General features: G+C 38.0%; 1 protein-coding gene across 5 annotated transcripts in view; it reads left to right on the top strand.

The window, feature by feature from the left end:
• Positions 1 to 3740: 3740 nt before the first annotated feature.
• Positions 3741 to 17247, top strand: part of ptpn13 (protein tyrosine phosphatase non-receptor type 13) — a 53827-nt gene continuing 40320 nt past the window's right edge. For 4 of the 5 annotated variants that reach the window (XM_085165359.1, XM_085165358.1, XM_085165360.1 and 1 more), the window contains exons 1-2: positions 3741 to 4127; positions 16556 to 16675. In XM_085165359.1, the coding sequence (XP_085021485.1) occupies positions 16561 to 16675 (115 nt within the window). In that variant the 5' untranslated portion in view covers positions 3741 to 4127; positions 16556 to 16560. The remainder of the gene's footprint in view (positions 4128 to 16555; positions 16676 to 17247) is intronic. The other variant, XM_085165357.1, reaches the window with a different exon arrangement.

The following is a 17247-nucleotide window of genomic DNA, read 5'->3' as shown; positions in this document are numbered from 1 at the left end:
GGGTTTTTTATTAGTTTTTTGTTCTCGACTTTATTTACGTCTTATTTTGAAGATAAAAAACTATTTTGCAGATATTGCGTTGGTCTCATAGATAAAGCTACCCAGCAGAAGAGACATAATTAAAATCACGTACACATTATTACACTCTTCTACTTCTTCCTTCAGCTGTTCCCTTTCATTATGTTTGGTCGTCTGCATCCATCTCACCTCAGCATCCTCCTTGACCACTTCAGCCCTTTGCATCTTTCCCTTTGCATGATTCTCCTCTGAGGCCTTTGTCTTTCTCATTTTGCCTGGCAGCTCCATATTCAGCATCTTTTGTAAACCTATCGCTCCTCTTCTGCACATATCCAAACCATCTCAGCCTTGTCTTGCTAACTTTGTCTCCAGATTGCTTAATGTGAGGTGTCTCTCTGAGATACTCATTTTTAATTTTTCCAATCTTGTCTGTTTTCACTCCTTATAAAAACCTTAGCATCTTCAAATCTGCTGCCTCCAGCTTTTTGCTAGTGCCAACCTCTTCAAACCATACTTCATAGCAGGTCTCACTGCCGTCTTGTAAATTATCCCTTTCACTTTTGCTGCTACCCTTCTATCATCCTTGACACTTCACCTTCACCTCCTCCACCCTGTCCGCACTCTCTTTGTCACCTCTCTTGTGCACTGTGTTCATCACCTACTACTGCGTCTTCCGTCTTCACTGTTACACTATTCCTCTTCTCCCCAGTGCATACCTCCACCTCTCCAGGCTCCCATCCACCTGCCCCCTACTCTCACTACAGGTCATAGTCCATGGACACTCCTGCCTGACCTCATCTGTTAGTTTGTCCATCAGCACTGCAAACAAGAAAGTGCTCAGAGCCAATCCCTGATATAATATCACCCCCACCTTGAACCCATTTGTCACTCCTTGCCCTCACCACTATCCCGCGGTCCTTATACGTGTCCTGCATCACCCTCACATACTTCGTCACACTTCTGACTTCCTCATACTGTACCACAGTTCCTCTCTTGGCACCCTATCATATTCTTTCTCTAGATCCACAAAAATATGGTGGTGTCCTTCTCCATACTTCTCCATCAGTATTTGAAATAAACATCGTAGCACCCATCCTTGGCAATCGGTGGCTGCTGCCAGCCCCGACTACTCCACTCATCTGACCACTTCAAACAAACTACTGCCAGTTCTAAGAGTATATGCAAGGTACTACAGATACTACCAGTACAGTGTTATTTTTTTTAAAGGAATAGTTTTACACACCCAAACACATTAAACAAAGCAGTCATTTAAACTGTTTTGAGCGCTTTGTGAGCAGGTTTCCACACAGAGACTTCTGCATGGAAACCTGCATATGTAAATCAAACGGGAGATGGACCAAAACATTGAATATTTAGCCTAAGTGAGATTTACCAGCCAAGAAGTAAAAAAAAAAGAAGATAAGGAGATAATCACATCAATGTAATGGTCTCAGCCAGACCAACCCTGGAAAATAGTCTGCCTCTGCCACTGGTTTGCTTTCTTAAATGCTTATCTTGCATTGCTCATTTTGATAGTAGCTGATAAAATGTCTTTTCTTGTAAAAACCAACCAAGCAACCAAAAAGAAAAACAAAAAATCTCCTTCTGTCATAATTTGTCACAAATCCCCCCTGAACCAAGCTGATAAATGCACCAGCTTCACGTTAACTCAGAGGCAGTGGTTGCTGTTTTGTTTTGTTCCCAGGCTTGTGAAACCACTGAATTAACTTACTGTAATCACAAACTAGAAAAATACCAGCATAATCTGCTCTGATGCCTCTTAGTGAATTTCAGTGTGTGAGAATTCATCACTGTCAAGTACCGAGGCCAGGTTCCATAAGTTAAAAGGGATTTGACACAATATTGGGGACAATAGGGGGATTTACATGCAGAGCTTCAAAACATCAGTCTGTATACATTGACTTCTGAAGTGTCTGAGACAGTTTATTGCCAAGGTTTTATTTTAACTCGACACAGATAGAGGACCCAATTTCAAAGTAAGTGCAAAGGAGGGTCAGATTTTTTAATGCTTTCCAGCTGGAACCAAAGGCTAAACTTACTGGAAAACCACCACCCTGACACACACACACACACACACACACACACACACACACACACACACACACACACACAGCCAACAGTTCCAGGTGCCCCACATTCAAGATTGTCATGACAGGCATATCCACTCTTTCAGGGTTTTACTGCAAATTGCCTCGAGGGCTCAGGCCAGTGCCAATAAGGAGGTATTAAGGACAGTACAGATAGAAATAGCAGGAAGAAGAAATCTAAAATTCAGAACTCCTTACTAAGGCTTAGCAAGAACTTGCTAAGACTCTGTCCCCAGATGAGGCCTCTCTGCTCCAGGTAATGTAGAGTGATTAAAGGCTAGTCAGTCAAAGGAGACAACAGGTATACAACAGGACATTCCAACAGCTGTAATGGTTTATCATAACAGTGTAACAAAAGTGGTAAAAAAATTAAGCAGCCTCCCCAAATATTACATGTTTTTAGAAGGAAAGCTATAACTAACTAGCTAACAAATGATTGAGTATGATTCTGAGCATCCTCAGAAATGCTTTGAATTGAAAATAAAGAGGCAATCTTATATTCTGTCACATATTCTTTGATGGGCCAATCAAAGATGCTGTTTATCTTTGTAAATATCATCATTTTATCAGATTATTGAGGGTGTCATAATAGTTAGCCATAATGGTTAGGCATATCATTAATGATTCTTGTTCTGGTTTCGTTGTTCTTGTTCTCCTTTATTTATTTATTTCTTTTACAACATATTTGTCTCTGTTACTGAGTTGTTGTGCTTGGTGATTTAGTGCTGATGTTGTAAGATCCCCACCAACAGACTGTTATACGTATAAAAGTATAACAATTCCTGCAGAGGAGACTAAAAATATAAGGAATGGCAAAAATATTTGTCTTATTGCATTCAGAAATAGACTAAATATGCACCTACAGAGACATGCCCACGCAAAAAATGAAATGGTTTATATGCAATGGCATCATCTGCTGGAATGATAATACTGGTTTCAATCCAAGTGTAAAATCAGTGTCAAGTAATCAAGCCTTATCACTGCAGGCAATGGCTGGTGATAATAATCATGTCTTTTAGCACTAACAGGCACAGGCAGGCGGAGATAACCCTTGGCCACAATCTGGCTACTAAGGGTTGTAATGAGGAATAAATGTCACAAGATGGCGCAAAGTAAACCACAAAAATAGCTCATCAAGACAAGAGCACCTATAGGAAGGAAGTACTCAGCAGTGAATTGCTTCCTGACTGCTTAGTTGACTCATTTTGATGTTATGGGATATACAGAAATCATGGTTAATTTTGGAATTATTTTAAACAGAAAACAGGTCGGGTCCGTCGTAATTTCCCATGGTTTAAGAACTCTTTAAAAACAGCCTTTCAATTATATTAAAATACACAAATAGATTCACACACATACCATACATAACCCTATGGAAGTGGTGTATTTCAGAGCAATTTATCTTAAAGTAATAAAAAAAAACTTCGTTCTTATACAACTATTAAATGTATCTCACTGGACAATATTTAATTTTATAAGAGCATTTTTTTAAGAAACGTCGGCGATCTGGATACATACTCTGCTTCCATGACTTGGTACTGTGTTACTATAGGAACGGCTAAATGACAGTCCCCTCGCGGAGAGCCAATAGACAGCCACAGTAAGGTGTCTGGTTACTTCCAGTCAGCCCACGCGCAAAGGGAGGGGTTGTTCCACTCAGCAGTAATGGTAACTTGGCTTCTCTGGTGGTGAGAGCAGTACTGTTTAGTGGCCAACAAGCGCAGCTTCTGAGGAGTTTCAGAAGAACAGTTTTACTTTTTTTTTCTTTTTTCATTCGCTGTGGCCAGCTTCAGTGGAAGTGGATTTTTATAGGTGACTGCTCCGCGGAAAGGTAAACCTGTTGCCTTTCCGCCCGCCTGTCTGCCTGCCTCGCCGACAGTTACGATCCAAGATGTTGCTTTGTGGATGGGATGGCGTCTGGTGCCGTTTGTATGCCCACTCATAACCTCGTCCGAGCGCCAACATTTCCCTCACAGCTGATTTTGTAGCTCGTCTCGGCCGGTAAGCTTTTTTATGAACCGCTCAGAAAGTGATGTAAACAAACTTTATAGTGTCCTAGCTAACTTTAGCCAAACCGGGATAACCGAGGGATTGAGTAACTCGTGAGGAGCCTCAAATACCGGAGGTTTTATGTCTTTTCCACCTTTAAAAAAAAAAAAAAAAACTAATAACAAAACTAACATCGTCAGAATTAATAGCTGGCTGCACTGTTGATATTTAACTAATATGTGTCGACCTTAAAAGTTATGCGTCATGTCTTGTTAACTTAGTCCAGAACCCATGACAAATGGGGCATCTCTAAACTAATCACATCGTATTGTAATTTTGCGAGGGTGGAAACACCACCTCAAAAATAGCACAAGACTGGCAGACTGACTTATTTCAAGTGATTCTACCTGGAAATTTTTGGATAATTATGAGAAATGCGAATAACATTTTAGCATATACGCTCCTTCCAAACCCTAACAAAAGGTGAAGCGGTATAGTGTTATCGGGAAAGGCAGCTTGGCCCCCCTCCCCCTTAACTTCACCGCTTTTCTGTGGTAATTAACCTAAGGTCAGAGGTCAATTTGCAGACTATATAACGACCAGGTTAGGCTGTGTGCCTGACCAGGGTTAAAGTGGCTGTAATGGGGCACCGTCAAGAAAAAGAGGAAAAAATAGGAATATAGACAGTGGGTTGGGTTTGTGTGTGTGTGCTGGGAAGAGGTGGGGGGGGGGGGAGCTGGAGTGAGGTTTTTTTTTGCAAAACCAAGCTCTGCATGTCACTGTACTCACAGCAACCCTGTGATTAACAGAAATGGAACGGATGAGGTCGAGACCAAAATGAGAAGTGAGGGCTGTTGGTCCAGAGCTGGGCTGATATTCAACAAAATAGTCTAAGCTCTCTTTTCTGGTTCCTACCCAAGCTTTGTTCAAAACAAAAACAACCAAAAAACAAGACAAACGCCAACGCTAAGAGATGATTAACGGGACGTACTTGGAAGGTACTGGTCCCATTGCTGTAATTGTAAGCATCCCTGTTTAGACATTCATAAGTAATGTGGAAAAGCATGTCTACTGGTTGTACGTCAGTCAAAAATAATGAAAACTCACCACTGGGTTTTCCCATTTTATTTAGTTGAGTCACTTCTGCTCTGCTCAGTTTCTTTCATAAGCAAGCATGAGCAGGACACAGCTGTGAATACAACAGCAGATTAATTTTTGCAGTAAGGAGCACCACATCAGCTACTTTAACAGGTAGTGAAGGTTGAGGTTTTCAAACCATAATTCCGGCTTAAAGTTGCATTTTATCACTTCAGTAGTGTGCAGCCTAGTTAGCTATGTATGAATTCTCATTGCTTGTGTCATAAGGCGTGTTTGCGAAAGATATCTTGATCAAGCCTTTCTTCAAATTCAAAACACACACACGGGTGTGTTTTTTAAATTTGAATCATGTGCTTGCAGGCTGCACTGTACAGTAAGATTCGGGGAATAGAGGTTCACTCAGAGTTTGGTACTGAATTTTCCTGGCACGCAAAACCTTCAGGACGATTTTCACCTCAGTGCTGGTGCAGGGTAACTCCTCTCCCCTCCCCACCACCTCTTACCAGCTTCTGTTCCAGATGTGCTTGCCAGCTGAGACCACAGGTCTGATGTTTGGAGGATATGACCACATTCCTTCTCATATCTTTATTAGTTTGTGCTTTTGGATGCAAGAGTGGAATCTGGTGCTTTTATGCCACATTGCCCCCAAAGTGCGGCTAGGCTTGTTTTCAGATGATTTTGAGCAGGGTTAGATTTTTGTTTATTGCTGAGGGATGAACTTGGAAGACAGCAGGAGAAACTGGAATTATGTGTGCTTCTGTTATTTAGCTGCAGGTGATTGTTTTCAAATCCATTTTGTGGACTGGAAGCCGTGACAGAGGAAGGTGGGAGGAAAGGAAAAGTGCAGAGTAAAGAACATTATCACGTTTCCAGGATTATTTTCTTTAAAATCCTTGTGACTGTAGCCTAGGCTTTTAAACACGAACAGCAGCAGACTAATCTTTGTTTAGTTTCCCCTTTTTTTTTCTAGCTATGGTATGGGAATTCAGAGGAATTTCTGGGAACAAACATCTCTACACTTTGGAAAACAGAGAATGGGGCGCTGAAGTGGTGAAGGCTGTCTGCTCTCGCTGATTTGGCCCGCTGCCTTCTAAGCACCCTCAATAATGAGCAGGACCATAGTCCAATGAGAGAGAGGAGCTGGCCTGCACAGTAGCCTGAGTGAGGATAAAAAACATTCCACTGTAGGTCTCTGTTAAAATAACAAGGGCCACAAAACAATCGGGCTTCACAGCACCCGCTCTCCCCATTCTCATGGGTAATGAGCAAGATGGGTAGTATCCCACTTCGACTCCAACTTCACGCCTCCTGATGGCTAGAATGGTTAACCTGCATTCCTGCATAAGAAGTTTGGCCTGCTTACTCATTAACCCTCTTCTCCAGACTAAGATTCACTGAAAGGAAACCGTTTCACGTATTATTTTCAGAAATAAAATACAGCGCTAGAACAGGCTGGTGACCCAGTTTATAGCATATGAGTTTAGAGTGCCAGACATAACAACACTGGTACACGGCTTTTCTTTTGTGATGTCTTCTTAGGGGATGGTAATGGGTTCTGTAACACTTCTATCCCCAGAGAGTTTCATAGAACCACAAACATGTTGGATTTTTCATATTATCCACTTAAATGGGATTTGCTCACAATTTGGTGCAATTTTAGACCGATGGTCTTTGACATTTCTCCAGCTGACCTAAGAGATTAAGTAAAACCCTTTTTAGTCTCTCTCATCCTCACACATAGTCACCCAACAACACTCCCTCAGTTGTCATGAAAGTTTTAGTCCAAGGTCTCTCAGTTCCCTGGTGACAAAAAGGTGGGAAAATGGATTTTCAGATGCTTTCTGCTACTGATGATATTATGTAATATGATATATCTGCCAGTGACACTGGTAAATGCCATGTTTTTGCCAGTCACCAGTACTGATATTTGGATACTTCCTATCATGTTCTTGTGATTTCTTTTTTCCCAGTTGTGAAATTTGCAATTTACAAAAAAACAGAGTGTCATTAGACCAAATGAGGCCAAAGGTGTGGTCCAAGGGAAAGAGGAAAACACAGGTGCTTGGTGCTGGCAACACTTCAGAGAAGTAATATCACGTAATGCAGTCAAATTTCAAATGAAACATTAGGTGTGGACATGGTTGCTGTTAAGGTCCTTTTTGTGTCTTTGCCACATCTGATTGGCTGCCAACTTACGAGGCAGGGACACGATCTTGGCTGGCGTTTCTGATACAGATACATTTTGGTTGTATGCTAATACCTGGAACTGGTTGAACTGATTGGAGAAGAGAGCGAATCATTCTTTGAAATGAAAGTCAACATCACGTGACACTTAAACGTACCTTTCTACTTAGTTTCTTTGTAAAATTATAAAACAAAATATAAAAAATAGATTTCTAAGTCTACATTTGTTTTAAATTGGCATTGTTTGGTTAAAAAATAAATACTTAACAGGGCCAAGATATATAAGATAAACTTTTTGTTCACCTGTTTACGTTGTTTACCTGATTTATTTGCTTCCATTTCATTTTAGCTCATTGCTTAACTGTGCTTGAATTTATGATTGCCTTAAGGACCTCTCCTCTCACACAATCAGTGGTACGCTGAGTTGTCCTTTGAGCAACTAGTGCAAAATAAATTCAGAACAATATGGAACTGAACAGATCGCTGCCAGTGCTCAGTGCTTCCACAGATACCCGAGCTACTTCTTTGAGTCCGTGTCAGACCGATATCTGATCCAAATATGAAAGATTTTAAGCTCATTGAAAAAATGTTTTAAGTACAGTTTTTCAACAGAAGATGAAAATTAATTTAATGTGACGTTACACAGTCTAGTACATGTTTTAAGTGGCTGCTGTTTGGTTGATCTTTTATTGCAGTTATGCTTGTTTTCCTGTTTGGATTTCTTTTCTTGACTTTTTTGGTGGGACTTTTGTGTTGAGTTCTGATTAATGAAATCTTGTCTCAAAGCTGTGATCAAGCACATCTACATACATTCACTCACTTCCACTTCATTAGGTACACTTATTGGTACTGAGCTGGACACCCTTTGTCTTGAGATCCATGTTGTTTATGCCAAATTCTAACCCGAATTTCTCAGTGTTGCAATAGAGTTCAAGACTCATCAGACCAAGCCTTACTATCTGCTCAAAGCAATCTGGGCTTTCGCCTCTGACATCAACAAGGCATTTTCTCCCAGAGAACTGCTGCTTACTGGATTATTTTGTTTCTCACACCATTCTCTGTGAACTCTAGAGATGGTTGTGTGGGAAAATCTGTGCAGTTTCTGAAATGATAAGATTTCATCAGGTCGTCTTTACCACATTTGCTTTTCTTAATGTGCTGGATTTTAAAAGGTATTTGCATTAATGAACAGTTGAAAAAGTGTCCCTAATGAACTGGCTGAGTGTATAGTCTATCCTGTTTTTAGTGTGGACTTTTTTCAGTTTTGTGAGAAATGACACGGGCTACTTTACACAAGGTTTTACATTTGCTGCATATTTAAATGCTAGTTGTACATTGATGCCAGAACAAGGTAACAGGCATAGTGTGAATTAAGGCTGATGCTTGATATTGGCAGGTTATTCCTTCTTGCTGTTGTGCCCTCTGTGTGAAAGCCCCCCCCCCTTTTTTTTTTTGTTATCTGAATTTTACATCTTTAAATCCTCACTACAAATGCACATTATTATTATATAAATGCAACACAGTAATGCATATTTTTAACCAAGTACACCTGGCACACCTTCTGAATCTGTTGCATTGCCCTCGATATTTGCATATTTGCATATCAGGAAATATGCTGTAAAGCAACAATGCTTTACAGCTTTACAGTGACATTTTTATATCCTGGAGAAATTGCACTACAAACCAACACAACAGAGCCATTTATATGTGACACACATGCGCACGAAGATGCAAATATGGTTGTTTATGTTTGAACTAAGTGAAATGAGCTCACAGTTTCTGCTCAGGGTAAATTAGTCTGTAAAGCTGGAGCTTCCTGTTTTGCTTACATTAGTATCATTCCATCACTCGATTGGGAAGATTAGCTAGAGTTGTCAGTGCAGCACAGTAGCTGGAGTTTAAAGAGAAAAAACAAACAAAGAAAAACTACAGATAAGAGAAGATATTCCTTGTGCCATTTTCTCATTCAGTGGTTTGTAGGGTAGGTTTAATGTAAATTATGTACGCAGGTTTAAGCAGGGTAAATACAGTGGTTTGTATTGTATTGTTGTGATATTTTGTGTTTGTAAATATTTGCTTTCTTTCTGTGTCCGGTCAGCAAGGAGTTTCATGGGCTGATTTGACCGTATATTATTCCTATTGTATATCATAAGTGGGAAATATGTCCCCCCTTTTTCCACATTTATTGTTAAGCTCTATTAGTATTTATTTATTTAGTCTGTGTGCTATATAGATGTGAAATTCTGGGTTAATACCAACACGGTGAATAGTCAGTGTCAGTGCAAATAATTGTTCTCTTTGTTTATTTAGCATTTCTTAGATTTTCTTTGGCATGTAAATTGTAACTATAAAAAAATAAGTGCACTGTTTAAATTTTTTTTTTTTTTAAATTTAGAAAATTGACATGATAACGTCAGCCAGTGACATCACTAACTGTAATCTTTTTGCTGACACGCAGACATCCGCCAACACTGGGCAGATATGGATGCCGCTACAGTTTGATAGCATGTCTGCACATCCTATTATGTTCATGTGATATTTGAGGAAATATATTTAAATGTGACGCAATACTCACTTGGACACAAGGCTGAACTGATTAGAATTTTGGTGGTCAGTGTTTAAGGTCATCGAACAAGATGGCTAACACATGTTTTTAAGTGCCAAATGGAAAAGAATATACAGCCCTTGGCAGATTTGGGTTTATTTATTTATTTAAAATTCCATAAAAGGCATTTGCAGCCATGGCTAGTAATTTAACATGTTGTGTTGTTGCTGTCTTGTGTAAAAGAAAGCTGATCCTTTAAAACAGTATCATAGAATTTGGTGGAATGTCGAAGTTATCCACATATCCAATAATATTTTAGCTTTAACTACTTCTAATATATATCTCTGAACATGCCGTTTTTGTTTTTTTCCCAATGTCCTTTTTTATATATTTATTAGCATACTATAAGAGAAAGGAACATTTTGTATTATGGATTGGATTTTTAAATACAAAAAAATTATATTATGCCTAAATTTAAAAAGCGTGAATTAAAAATTAAAACTGTCACTTTCATTTGCCTCTTGTAAGGCATCTTAGAAGTGCCAAAAAGTACAATTACTTCATTCAAGAAGAATCCTGCTAACAACCAGTAATGCTAACTATGCACCTTGTACCAGCCTATATGTTGTTGTATAGTGTGTGAGATACTGTGGTGTGAAGTCTCAACAGGTGAGTAAAAGTCTAATTATTCTGTATGTTTACATAATCTATTGATTATTTCAGTCCGTTCTCAGCTTATGATCTTGACAATATGTAAGTTAGTCTGTTGAAATAATTGTCTAAAATCTAGCAAATGATAACAAATTTTAATCTTCGGGTAAAAGAGCTCCAATTAAAGTTTTAAGAATTATTATAGCTGGGTAAACAGTCAAAAACCCAAAGGTATTTAAGTTACAACAGTTACATCTTAAATTTATTAAAAATGTATTAAAAGCTCCTTGAAGTCTTTAAATTGTTGGAACATGAAGTCGTCCTCTGGGAATGTGAAATATGAGTTTTCTGGAAGCTGCTGACTTTCAAGAAATGCAAGTTGTCTTTTGTCTTGCATTGGCAGAAATATGGAGTAACAAAAACTTATGGCGGATGCTCTTGTAAAACATATAACTGATTCCTTTTATGATGCAGGAAAAATAAAATGCAACATTAAATACATTTAATTGTCCCACCTAAGTTAATACTGGTTCACAACAAGCCCCTGTTGTACAGCTTAGAACAGAGGTTAGAATCACATTACAGTACATAAAACCAAAACAGTCCAAAAAAAAGTAAACAGCTGCACAGTGGAGACAGTAAAAAACATAAATAATGAGATAGTAGATTATTTGAATCAGTGGTTAAAATGTGATCTTCCAGCAAATAGTTTTTATTTTCCTATTTAAAATAGTCTTTGTAGGTGATTTTTATATGACAGGGAATCTAGTTAAGTTTTAGTGCATGAATAAAAATGATTTCTGACTTTTAGTAGTATTTGTAATCGAATACAAACAGATTTTTTTTTTTTTTTTTTACACACACAGAGAAGCCAGGCCAGTGCACTTAGTAGTTGGTGTTTTGAGTAGTGTATACACAAAGTACTTTTCATGGTTTAGTTGTGTTAGCAAGTAATAGCTGTCTCATTATAAAAAACCAGAGGAACTGCTAAAATGCACATTCCCCCTCTGCATACCGTGCAGAAAAACACCTTAAGGCACACACTTGTTGACACAGAGGAAAGGGAATAAAGGAATAAAACACACACACAGGGAACATAGACCATCCACTTGACTGTGAAAGACTTTCTAAAGTAGATTGGTGGCAAACTAAGATGCTCATTTGCAACATTTAGGATATATATATATAGAGATATATATATATCTATATCTATATATATATATATATATATCTATATCTATATCTATATATCTATATCTATATATCTATATCTATATCTATATATATCTCTATATCTCTATATATATATATATATATATATATATATATAGATAGATAGATATAGAGAGATATATATATCTCTATATCCGTAGGTAGGTTGGTAGATAGATAGATAGATATGTGTGTGTATGTATATATATGTGTGTGTGTATCCACCAGTGGCGGAGCGGGGGGGTGGCTTACTGGGCTTAAGCCCGGGTTGTTTTTTCAGAAGCCCGGGGTCTTTTGGAGTGTAATTTTTTCATAGTTAGATGCCTTGCTGACACTGTATAAAACAAAAACTACACACAATACTCGAAGCACATAGTGCACAGTGTGGGAATTTACGATTGTGCGTAAATCCCCCCCCCTAATATTGGTATGATCCGAGCTCAGACACTAAGCGACTGAGCGAGGGGGCGGGGCAGCTGCTGCCTGTTGGAGAAACGCAGCGAGGCAGACAGAGGAGAACTGAAGTTCGACCAGGTACCAAAGCAAATCATTCGTACTGTACAAATAATGTAAATATGACGGTGTATCACGAAAGATTGATAACAAACTGATCACTTGACCCATATTACGTTACTTGCTCTTTAAGTGAATCAACAAATGGCGAAATGAAAAGCCGAACAACAACAATGCTGTTTCTTTAGAGAGTCTTAGCTTACGTGTGTTTATTTCATATTTTCAGTTGTTTCCCTCCACGGCTAAATAAATCGGTTTCAATAATGCACTGATATACAAGAATGGACATAAGGGGCTTCTTTCAAAGAAAAAACTCTGGTAGTATTTTATATATTATGCTTTGTATGTTGTTCAGTATATTTCTGTGCAAAACAAGAGGAACTTCAATACACAGCAGTATATTCACAGTTGAAACCAGATATTTATATACACTTTATGGAAAACACAATTTTTTTTTACTGTACAACATCAATTTAGAGTAAACTTGTTTTGTTTTGGTTAAATAAATATTGAAATATCTTTTGAATGAGTTAAATGTCAGAATAAAGAGCCAGAGCTGTCTTTTTTTTATCACTTTCATCAAATTTAGGAGTACATGTACACTAAGTTTATTGTTAATCAATAAGAAAACTGCAGACGATTCCATTCTGAGCTGAAGAAGCTTCTGATAGGTTAGCAGAGTCCATGTGAGTAAATTGGTGGCACACCTGTGGATGCATATAAGGCAAAACACAGAGCCTGTTTCTTTAAAATGGGAAAATAAAGAAATGTCAACCAAAACACCAGGAAAAGAAATGTGGAGCTCCATAAGTGTGGCTCAATTTGAATACAATTTGGTGCCATTTGCAATTAAGAAATACAGACAATTTTTCTCTTTACTCTTAAAGTTAACAAATATGTTTTTTTATATTTATCAATCTAAAAAAAATAAACATTTAGTCTGATTTGATGTTACAATTAAAAAAGTGTTTTTATCTGAAGAGTTTGTAAATATCTGGTTTCAACTGTATATTTGATGATTGTCAGCACAAAGAGGGAGAGAGAGGAACAGAGAGGGAGAGAGAGGAACAAAGAGGGAGAGAGAGGAACAGAGATGGAGAGAGAGGAACAGAGAGGAGAATGAGGACAGAACAGAGATGCAACAAGAGCAGGTGAGAAACACATGTTAGTCAAATGGTTGTTTACCAAAAGTATCACCGTATCATAGGTACTCATGTATCTCCCCATATGGAAAAGAAATAGTAAAAACTTATATGATTTACTCATGAAAGTGGCCACTTTCTCATTACTTTCATATATTGTTTTAGTAAGAATCCAAAACATACAAGTTTCATTATATAATTCTTCAAGGGATCTTATATCTGTTTTCACTCTTGTATGCTTTTCATACAAGTTTCATACAAAACAGATACAAACTTTATAAGATTTATATATATCTTTTCCATATGGGTCGTACCTAGTGTTTCTTTTTAGGTTTGTTATTTTTCAAATTCTATATTTATTAAGTTATGCAGGCTTGTTTGCACAACAAGGCTAAATAATTATATAAACTTTTCTCAATCTAAATAGTGGACTTTGGTAGAATTAAAAAATAAGTGTAGTGCAGGTCTATGATGATTTTTAGTGCTACTATCATCTAGTTCTGATTCTTGCTCTGTCTTGGTTAAGTCCTCAGTAGTCCTGATTTTGAACTCTTGTAGTCCTGTTTTAATTCCAGATCAGTTCTGGGTCTGGTTGAATTGGGGTTTAGTCCCTGTGTCTTGATACAGCCCTGATTTTGTTCTGCCTCGCTGCTTAATTAAAAAACTAGTTTAAGGTGTCCTGCATATGTGATATATTTTTTTCCTATATGAAGTCATTCTTTTTTGAACAAAACTCAAAACAGAGCCTATTAATCTTTCAGTCAAAAAAAAAAAAAAAAAAAAATCCCACATGCATACTACCCTTTAGGGCTAAGCCCCGGGTGTTTCAAATGCCTGGCTCCGCCTCTGGTATCCACTCATTGTGAGTGTGCATGCTCACTCTTGACAGGGACAGATAGAAGCACATTAACAAGAACACATGACAAAACAAACCTATACCTAAACCTAACTTGACATGCCTAACATATGAAATATGAATAGACTTTATTTCACCTTTGCCATTTTACATGCGCGGGAACGAACCTCAGCTTCAAATAGAGATGCTTGTTTTCACTGAGGTATGGAAATGTTGTAGCTTGAAATCTGCTGGACTGTGAAGCGTTTTTGCTTTTGTTAGAAGTATAGAAAGTGTCCTTGTTTCATAACCTTTGGTTCTTGCATAACATCAGCTCTCAGAGTAGCATGAGTGAAATGTCTCACTATGGGACTTGCCTTTAAGGTAGATTATTTAGTTACTCATGTATTTAGTCACTGAGTTTTGATAACGTTGAATTTGAGAGCACCAAATCCATTTTAGATGAATTAGATTGAACTATATGTGTCATCTTGTGGATTTGTGCAGGCTCCTTCTTTATTATCCTGTCTTACATGTTGTGTTGACTTCCTGTATGGGTTTAACCTAAAAATACTTAGCATTTTTTGTGAAATCACTTCTGTGCCTCTGAAAGCATTTTGAGAGTATTTTGTCAGGCGCTCTTGTAGGTGTTTGTAGGTGTTTGTGGTTTAATAAAGCAAGTATTGAAATCCCAGCCAATTAAAAGTTTACATTAAAAAAAAAAAATGCATTTTTTTTTTTTGTGTATGGCCCTAGAATTCATTGAAAGTGATTTCCATGCAGGAGGGGAGTTGATTTTAAGTACTGTCACCAGACAGAAACATATCTGTATAATTTTAAGTCTAATTTAGTCAAATTCTTGGCCTAAAACAAAACTCAGCACAATCATACATTTGTCATGAAGTAGTCATGCTCCAGGAATGTGTTAAATGGAGATATTAAAATATTCTTGTTGCATTGCAAAGCTTGACAGTTGAATTAATGTCTGCACTCATGAGCCTGATTGGGGTTTTTTTCTAATCAAGAAATCTCTGTTTGCCGAGTATTCACTCACCCATTCTGAATTCTGCTGCTTAATCACTTCCGTTGTCACAGGTGTATAAAATCAAGCACTTGGAGAGTGCACAAAGGTCACCAACTTTCTGCAGAGTCAATCCCTACAGACCTCCAAACTTCATGTGGCATTCAGATTAGCTCAAGGACAGTCCGTAGAGAGCTTCATGGGGTGGGTTTCCATGGCTGTGCAGCTAAATCCAAGCCTTACATCACTTAGTGAAATGCAAATTATTGCATGGTGTTGTGTAAAACAGGCCACCACTGGACTCTATGGCAGTGGAGATGTGTTCTCTGGAGCAACAATTTACACCTCTCCACTAGACTAGATGAGTCTGGTTTTGGCGGTTGCCAGGAAAACGGTACTTGTCTGATTGCATTGTGCCAAGTAAAGTTTGGGGGGAATTGTGGTGTAGTATTGTGTTTTACAGGAGCTGGGCTTGACCCTTTACTTCCAGTGAAAGGAACTCTTAATATTCAGCATAACAAAACATTTTGGAGTATTTTATGGGAACATGTTCGGAATGGCGCTGTCCTCTTCCAACATAACTGCGCACCAGGACACAACACAATGTCCATATAGACATGGATGAGCGAGTTTGGTGTGGAAGAACTTGACTGGCCTCCACAGAGTCCTGACCTCTACATCTTTGGGATGAATTAGAGTGGAGACTGCAAGCTAGGCATTCTCGTCCAACATCAGTGGACGGGTAATCAGTAAATTTGATGGAATGGACTGAATTAAAGGTCTGCTATATTTTATACTTTACCCCCTGAAAGCCTACTAGGAGTAACTCTTGAAGCTCTTTTCTGACCTGAGCAAATCATGTCGTATTTCAGGCCTACTTATAGTGTGCATTAGAAGTTAGTGAGGGTGATCTCTGTTTGTGCAACTACCCTTGGAAAAACGCAGAAACGATTGTAATTGGTGTTAAAAACATGTTTATTGATATTTACTGAGGTGTCAAAACAATTAAATTAAAGGGTACGGGCAGGCTTCAATGTTGTCTTTATGGGGGAAGTTTGCAGAAAGCAATATTTAAAGTTTTTGCAATCGTTTCAAAAAAAATAAATAAAACATGGATGGAAGCATTAAAATTTCAAGACAGCAATCTTAATGTTGGCATAAATACGTATTTCTTTAGATTTCAGAAGGTCTTTTTGTGTAAATTAAATTTTTCATGTTCGTCTTGCTGTATTTCTGCAGGGAACATGCATGTGTCTCTGGCAGAAGCCTTGGAGGTTAGAGGAGGTCCTCTCCAGGAAGAGGAGGTCTGGGCAGTGCTGAGTCAGAGTGCAGAGAGCCTCCAAGAACCTTTTCACAAAGGTAGGTGAACATGGAATCAAAGGTAGAGGCCTTATTCTGTCATCATCATGCATTATTATTTCAAAATAAATTAATATATCTATCTGTGTTGTTTTCTTAAAAAAAAAAACACATCATGTGAGTTTTCAGTGTCAAATTGTATTGTCATAAATTTATTTCCTCACTGTAAAATCTGTAAAAACATTGAATCAACACAAACTTATTTGTCAGTGTTTTGCATCAGAGAATGACATAATTAGGATTTTTAAATCTGCCGTATTTAATGTATTTAAATGATCTTTGTGACTTACTTGTGCCTATAAGTGCCTTTTGTTTCTCCTTGCAATCATATCAGTTTGTAACTTAAGAAAAATTTAAACAGCATGTGACTCAGAGGAAGTGAGTCAGCAGACATTGCAGTCCCTGGGTGTTAAGACAAAATTTCATTGCACCTGATTTAGGGCTGCCACAAACAATTATTTTGATAGTCGACTAGTCACCGATTATTTTTGAGATTAGTCGACTAATCAGATCATGCATCCATTGGACATACAGCTTATTGCACCAGCATGCATCTGCTCTTATATAACTAT

Source organism: Neolamprologus multifasciatus, chromosome 7 (genome assembly GCF_963576455.1).
Source record: "Neolamprologus multifasciatus chromosome 7, fNeoMul1.2, whole genome shotgun sequence".
Classification (NCBI taxonomy): domain Eukaryota; kingdom Metazoa; phylum Chordata; class Actinopteri; order Cichliformes; family Cichlidae; genus Neolamprologus; species Neolamprologus multifasciatus.
This window is presented reverse-complemented; position numbering and strand designations above follow the sequence as displayed.